At 37.2% G+C, this 7,936-nt stretch overlaps 1 protein-coding gene across 1 annotated transcript; it reads left to right on the forward strand.

The window, feature by feature from the left end:
* Window positions 1–563: 563 nt before the first annotated feature.
* Window positions 564–7,913, forward strand: wdr12 (WD repeat domain 12). The gene is made up of 13 exons (XM_082190046.1): window positions 564–723; window positions 887–981; window positions 1,509–1,603; window positions 2,906–3,012; window positions 3,113–3,228; window positions 3,371–3,525; window positions 4,131–4,176; window positions 4,320–4,402; window positions 4,488–4,628; window positions 4,763–4,868; window positions 4,951–5,083; window positions 5,169–5,241; window positions 7,155–7,913. The coding sequence occupies exons 1-13, from the start codon at window positions 683–685 to the stop codon at window positions 7,230–7,232; spliced, it is 1,269 nt and encodes a 422-aa protein (XP_082046172.1). The 5' UTR covers window positions 564–682; the 3' UTR covers window positions 7,233–7,913.
* The last annotated feature ends 23 nt before the right edge of the window (window positions 7,914–7,936 follow it).

A 7,936-nucleotide genomic window follows, 5' to 3' on the forward strand; every position in this document is an offset into this window, starting at 1 on the left:
CAAAACTTGGCAATGAGTATGTCTTATATATGTATATATGTATGTTAAATGCAATGTTTATATTCGGTGATAAGACTCTTATGATAAAAATGAGTAAAAGAAAATAGTTGTTTTTTTAGGTGAAAGTATTTTGCCCAGAAAATTTGGTTTAAGAAGAATTTGATGAGAAATCAAATTTAAATTCAGATATTTGATCACAGATGGTACAATGCGATACATTGTTGAGATCTCTTCTGTACCTCTAGACATGTGAGATTGTTGGTGCCTTTTAGGAAAAAAAGATCTGAGAAGCAGGAGAGAGAAGGATTTTTTTTTTTTTTTATGTGCTGCATCTCATTGCTGTGTTGGTGGAACAACTGAGATATTGAACATATCTACAGAAAATGTTGTTAAATGGGTTTGCACTGTAACAAACTCACTTTGAAAAACCTTTTACCATCTTTTCCTCACTGGAAATCCGAAGAAACTTCAGGCAATTTGGACTGGAGCTCAACTCAGACGTAACTAGTTGCGATTTGCGAACACATTTGTCAGTCAGTCATCGATTGCTCTGCGAACGACTGTCATGTCTTCCACCCGCACGCATTGGGAACCACATGGTGGGAAAGTGTCTCCACACAGAGTGAAGTTCGCTTGTATTCAGATGTGTTTTCTATATAGTTTTGCCGTCTAATAAGATAAAATGTCGCAGGTACAGGCCCGGTTCTTCACCGAAAACAAAAAGTAAGTATATGGTGTGCTTAACACAAATAGCTGAACCGTTTAGCTGTAGCTAGATAAGAGATATCCAGCTGAATTTGCTTAGTAGTATTTACAGTGTTCATATGATGGTAGATGTAGTATGTACACTGTGTATGTATCAGATGTAATATGCTCTTCTCTATAGGTATCTGATAGATGATGTTCCGTTCTCCATCCCTGCTGCCTCTGAGGTGGAGGATCTCAGTGGTGTCATCAACAAGCTTCTGGAAGCGAAGAATGGTGATTTTTGATCATTCATTTAGACGTGTTTTTATCTTGTTATGGTGCTGCATACTTGCCCACTATACGACTTCTTAAAAATCATTTTCCAAAAATTGTGTGGAATCTAATTTTAATATCTGGTCACACTTTGCAATAATGTCTCATTTACATTAGCTAATGCATTAACTAACATGAACTAACAATGAGCAATACCTTTGTTACAGTATTTATTCATCTTTGTTATTGTAAGTTATTACAAATCCAGCTGTTTATCGAGTGTTCATATTAGTTCACAGTGCATTAACTAATGTTAACAAATACACCATTTCATTTTAATAATGTATTAGTAAATGTTGATATTAACATTAACTAAGATTAATAAATGCTGTAGAAGTATTGTTCATTCTTAGTCCATGTTATTCTTATTGTAAAGTGTTACCGATTCTCTCTGTTGATTTAATGATTAGATTTAGACTTTTGAAGCTTGGTTATATTTTTCTTGTATTTTTTATTTAAATTCACATCGTTTATGTCTCTTTTTCCAGCTGGACACAAACATGTTGAGTTTGATTTTCTGGTTCGGGGACAGTTTCTCCGCACTTCACTGGCCAATCACATGGAGACAGAGAACATCTCAACGGTATGGCATTGCATTTAATGTAGTCTCACCAACACATATCTATAGACCGCCTACAGTTTGTTCACTGACCCTTTGACTACGTTCAGACTGAAGGCACAAAAGTCAGATTTTTTTTTGCCCATATGTGACTTTGTCATGACAGTGTGAACAGCACAAACTACATGGAATCTGATCTTTTCAATTCCGATTTGAGCCACTTCCATACGTGGACCTAAATTCGATACAGGTTTAGATGTTTTGCAATGCGACCTCAATCTGAACTGTCAAATCGGAATTCATGCAACTTTTACGTCACTCTAGATTAACATTCGTCACTATTCTGTGTTCATGGGAGTCACTTCAAAGATTTTACATACCTGAAGTTAACCAGACTGTCGCGAAAGGTGTCAGTGTAAAGACAGTGATGTGTTAGAACTTATTAGTATAAGTATGTTTTTTTATATTGCCTGTGCAAAAATTCACTGTCTTCCGCAGCAGATTAGACGATAATTAAATGTGTACTTTAATATTCTCCGTGTTTCACAATAACATACTTCCCATAGCAGGAAAAAAAACAGTATGGCTGCATCCGAAATTGCATACTCCCTTGAGCTGTTACTTATTTTGAATAAGTAATCACTTCACGACCACTAAAAAAGTATGTTCTATATAGTATAAATTTAATCTGGACATACTCATCATGTGACCTACCAGCATCAGTTGTGTTGCTTCATTGTCATAATTATGAATCCTTTCCAGTGGCCTCATGGGATATTAAAGTGTCCATCGTATGCACACTTCAGAGTACATTTGCTTACTCTTTTATGAGTTCTGTGAATTTGGACATACTACTTTTGTCACATGCTGTTTTTCACCTACTATATAGTAGGGAAGTATGCGAATTCGGATGCAGCCTTTGAACATACTTTTTTAATGGTCACAAAGTAATTACTTATTCAAAAGAAGTACCTACTCTGCAATTTCAGACGTAGCCTATGTGAGACTAAGCTTAGTAGTTCACCTAAAAATGAAAATTCTGCCCTTTATTTTATTTATTTGCCCTCGTGCCATTCAAACCACTTTTGTTTGTCTTGGGTACTCAAATGAAGATTTTAAAAAAATTTCTCATTTTTTATACATGCAACAATTTTTTTTTACGCTTTTAAAAAGCACAAATACATTGTAAAAGTAATCCATATGAATTGGTGTGACGTTTAGCTTTTTTCAAGCTGTGTTTAACAGTTAAACTGCTATGAAAGTGAAACAGCTAATCTGTTCAACATGCAAAAACATATATGATTACATGCTCGTGTGTGTTTACAGGAAGAAGTGGTGGAAATAGAATATGTAGAGAAGTTCACAGCCCCACAGCCAGAGGAGTGTATCATGCATGATGACTGGATCAGCTCGGTGGAGGCAGATTCTGAATGGTGCGCTTCATCCAAAACATTCTAAACAGAAGTCAAAAATGTATTTGCTTGGACAGTTTTGTGGCTGATCAATTCAAGTCGTTCTCTGCTTTGTGCCCAGGATCCTCACAGGCTCTTATGATAAGACTGCACGGATTTGGTCAATGGAAGGGAAGGCGGTGATGACTGTGGCTGGACACACTGATGTTGTGAAGGATGTAGCCTGGGTGAAGAGAGGTAAGAAACGTACAAGTGTTTATTTGATAGATAACCAGTATGAGATGCGTTTATGTGTGAATCTGAGTGTATTGACGTTTAAGAGAACTAATGATGCATGAGGTTTCTGAATTTGTCCGTTTGATGGTTCTGTGGCTTTTAGATGGTCTGAGCTCTTTGCTCCTGACGGCATCTCTTGATCAAACAATCATGTTGTGGGAGTGGAATTCCGAACGGAATAAAGTGAAGGCCCGACACTGTTGCCGAGGACACGCAGGAAGTGTGGACACAGTTGCCCTTGACCCGACTAGGACAAAGGTTTGTGTGTGTTCGTTAGTCTTTCTGTCTGTTGGACTTTACTGTATGATGTACTACATTTTTATTTATTTATAAATAAGTACTAAGTACTTTAATTCACCAAGGATGCATTAGATTAATCAAAAGTGACATTAAAGACATTTTTAATGTTACAAAAGATTTCTATTTCAAATAAATTGGTTTCTACAAAAATATTAAGCAGCACAACTGTTTTCAACTGTTTTGCACCAAATCAGCATATTAGAATAAATTCCTGAAGGATCATGTGACACTGAAGACTGGAGTAATGATGATGAAAATTCAGCTTTGCCATCATAGGAGTAAATTAAATTTTATAATATATTAAAATAGAAAACAGTTATTGTACATTTTAATGATATTTCACAGTATTATTGTTTTTACTGTATCTGTATTTTTGATCAAATAAACAGCTTTCGTGAGATAAAAATATAAAAAATTCTTACCATTCCCCAAAATATGAACAGTAGTTTATGTATATTTTTGCTTTTTTATATATATATATATATATATATTTATATATTTGCACCAAAAGTAACATCATTGATTTGATTTGCTAGTCATGTCTCATGTTTTTTCCTCTTCAGTTTTGCAGTGGCTCATGGGACAAAATGCTAAAGATATGGTCAGCAGGTACGTTTTTAGAAACCTTTTTTCTGTGAAATGTCCTTTTGAATTACACAAGGAAAACCGTCCAACCATCAAAAAAGGAAAACAATGAAGGGATGTATAGTAATGCATTTATAAAAACCTGCTTGTATTGTTGTTGTCCTCAGTGCCAACAGAGGAAGAGGATGAAATAGAGGAACCCAACAGGCCACGCAAAAAACAGAAAACGGAGCAGATGGGGCTCACACGGGTGAGTATCTGTACATGTTCGTGACTCAAAGACTCTTGCTATCAGTTAATGGTTTGCAGTTTCATAAATTCTTGTTCTGCTCTAGACTCCCGTCATGACTCTTTCTGGCCATAATGAGGCAGTGTCCTCAGTGCTCTGGATGGATGCAGAGGAACTGTGCAGTGCATCATGGGATCACACCATCCGTCTGTGGGATGCAGAGACTGGCGGGCAGAAGAGTACGCTAGTGAGTGACACCAGTTCTTCATAAAAGAGTAGTAATAGATAGAGTTTGGAGTCAAGAATTTAGCACCACTAGTGCAATAAACACATCATCTTTAAGGGCTGCTGGATTTAGAGACTGATGTTCTTGTATTGCAGATGGGCAGTAAGGTTTTCAACTGTATCTCATACTCTCCTCTGTGTCGCCGTCTGGCCTCGGGCAGCACCGACAGACATGTGCGTCTATGGGACCCAAGGTCTAAAGGTGACTCTCAGAGATTCTGTATAATAATGCCATCTCAAACTGACAGCTATTTTCATTACTCATCTCAATTTTCATTTTCCAGATGGCTCTCTAGTTCTCTTGTCACTGACGTCCCATAATGGTTGGGTGACGGTGGTCAGGTGGTCTCCATCTCATGAGCATCAGCTGGTGTCAGGATCTCTAGATAATGTGGTCAAACTGTGGGATATCAGGAGGTGTGTGACTCACAGATACTTTGTACCACAACACCGTCCTGTTCCTGCATGCGTGTCCCTAACAGTCTTGGTTTCTTCTTTACAGCTGTAAAGCTCCTCTGTATGATCTTGCTGCCCATGAAGACAAAGTACTGTGTGCTGACTGGACAGAGAATGGGGTACGTCAAACCATTCAAATATTTGAAACTCTAAAAATAAAGATCTACTTTAAACTGACTTTTTTTTCACATTTAGTTTATTTGTTTTGGTAACAACAAAAGTACAAGAGGTACATCAGCTTAGATAGCAGAAGATGGTAACATGGAAAATGGTTTAAATGCATGTAAACCATTTCATGGGGTCTTTAACTCTTTCCCCGCCATTGACAGAACCCTTTCACTGTTATATGGTAGAGGTAGCTTTAAGCATCTTCTGAAAGAGTACAGAATCTCTGGATTAAAACACAGGGTGCTCATTTCTTATTTGTGCATCCTCGCGTCTCAGCTCCACCCCCTGTAGGATGCAAGGAAAGAAAATGAGGGCGGAGGAGTCAAAGGAAATCTTATTTGTATATTGGAATATTCTTGATCACTTGAGCGTCACTTCAAAACTTCATCAGCTGCGCTCAAAGGATCTGCCCTTATGTTGTTAAAGTTTGGTTATTTAATAAATTTATAAATAATAAAGATAAAGCAAGATGCCCTGTTGATATATCTGTGCTATATGGTTTATTTAAACTGCAAAGGTAAAGCATAAATTAAAATTATTGTAACAGATTTGAAGTGGGAGGAGAATTTATATATGCGTCAGGTTTCTCGACAAGAAAGACTTCCTTATAGGATACACCTCTGCATCCTCTCTCATAGCTCCTCTGGAAGCTTCCTCACCCCTCGGTCCTCGCGGTACAATTAGAGAACTGAGATGTCCTTTAAGATGGCTGAATTCAGTCGGTGTCCGGGTCACGGGCTGGAGGACGGAGGAGTGAGGAAACGAGGAAGCATCAATTTGAGTATTCACCTACAGGCAAAAAAGTAGCAGAAACAAGCGATAAAGGCATTGCATAAGCATGTTGTAGTCATTGGAAAATGTTTTTTTCTCTTTTTGTTCAAAATGTTCCTTTATTTTATGAAACTTTACGGTGGCCGAGAGAGCTCAACGTGCTGCAACTGAAGAAAACATGCAAATAGAAAAACACCTGCAAATTAAGAAAACATCATCAGTTTCACAACACACGTGTGCTCCAAATACTCACAACACAACCAAATACAGAAACGCACTGCAAATAGCACAGACCACAACGGAAATGTTTCCTAGGGGACCCCAAAAAGTGACGAACACGGCTTGGACGTGCTTCTTGCTCGTGAGCATCCCTATGCCCTACTCCCTTCGAAGGGCAGTGTGCCATTATGTGGCCGTTTGGATCACACTTGGTGAAGGGAGCAACAAAAGACAACTTAATTTCCTCATCATTTTCACCTGGGATGTTCCCATGACAACACAGCGCGGTGTCCATCAGCTGAATATCTGTTCTTACCACAGAAATTTCTTATTATTGCGGTTAACATTAATGTTGCAAATAAAATATACATTTTATACAAAAAGGTTTTTAAAATATGTGTTGTGTGAGTGTGAGTGTCTCAACTTTAAAACTTGCCTTCTCATCTTTGGACCCTGCATTACCTAACATTATTATGAAACTTATTTAAAAATAGAATGACAACAACAACAAAAAAATGTGTATTCAGAGCACACATGTGTTGTAAAACTGATGAAGATGTTTTCTTAATTTGCAGGTATTTTTTCTATTTGCATGTGTTTTCTTCAGTTGTTTCTCAGCCACCGCAAAATTCAAGTGTTTATAATAAAGCATGCATGAAGCTAGAATAAAATGGTTTTGTTTGAAAACAGGCTCTGTTCTTTCTTTTGAATATAGTGCATGTTCATATAATCGTACTACAAAATATTCTGGGGGCCATGACATTTTTGTGCATCAAAAATGCTGGCAGGGAAAGAGTTAACAGTGATTAAACTCGGAGGATATTTCTGTGGGTGTATCTCAATCTCTCTTTTCTTTGTCTGCTTTTCTCTCTAGTTGATCTTGAGCGGAGGAGCAGATAACAAACTCTACACATACAGATACTCCGCCTGCGTCTCGGATGCAGGGGCATAAAACTGTCTTCTCTCTTGCCAAGACCTCAGCGCATCCCTCATTTTACTTCAGGATCGCCATGGGAACATAAGCAGCGTCTCCTTTGCTTTATAACATAAATTGTATTCTGGAAACCAGCTACAAACAGACGAGAAGATTTTACAGCCTTGGAGAGGCAAAAACATATGTGTAAATTGTGTAAAACCATTCTTATGCACGTTGTTGCATCTGATTCAATGGGACAAATTTGTTCTTCTGTTCCACGAATAAGGTCTATTGTCTCATTCAGTTCTTGAGTAAATTATCTAATTCAATTCAGTGCAATAATTTACATAAGAGTGGGTTTACCAATGATCTACACATAAGTGCTGCTCATGTTTTATATGTAAGGCATAGTCTTATGTTTTTGTTTGCTTTGATATTCATTGTTTAATCCTATGATGCTCAATACAGTGTCTGAAACCAGTCATGTTTTACTCTGTTGCCTTTTCATATAGAACAAATATTAAATGACTGTCGTTTAATTGTGTGAGATTGGTAAATTGTGAAGTGTTCTATAGTTTTATTTACTTTAGAAGTTATATGTTTTGAATGTGAGTTCTTCCACACATAACGTCCTGTTATTAAATATTGTACCTTTCCAGACAATGTTGGAACTTTGAACTGTATTGTAGTGAAATAAATTCTAAGTTAAAACGTCAACGGTGTTTTATTTCACTGCTTTG

The sequence above is a fragment of the Leuciscus leuciscus genome, assembly GCF_965113295.1.
Source record: "Leuciscus leuciscus genome assembly, chromosome: 14".
Lineage (NCBI taxonomy): Eukaryota > Metazoa > Chordata > Actinopteri > Cypriniformes > Leuciscidae > Leuciscus > Leuciscus leuciscus.

What these genes read in the sequence shown, in the direction of transcription:
- wdr12 (XM_082190046.1), top strand. Translation starts at nt 683, where the DNA reads ATGTCGCAGGTACAGGCCCGGTTCTTCACCGAAAACAAAAA. An exon ending in TTGACCCGACTAGGACAAAG is followed by an intron (nt 3,526 to 4,130) that starts GTTTGTGTGTGT and finishes TTTCCTCTTCAG; the next exon opens with TTTTGCAGTGGCTCATGGGA. An exon ending in AAACTGTGGGATATCAGGAG is followed by an intron (nt 5,084 to 5,168) that starts GTGTGTGACTCA and finishes TCTTCTTTACAG; the next exon opens with CTGTAAAGCTCCTCTGTATG.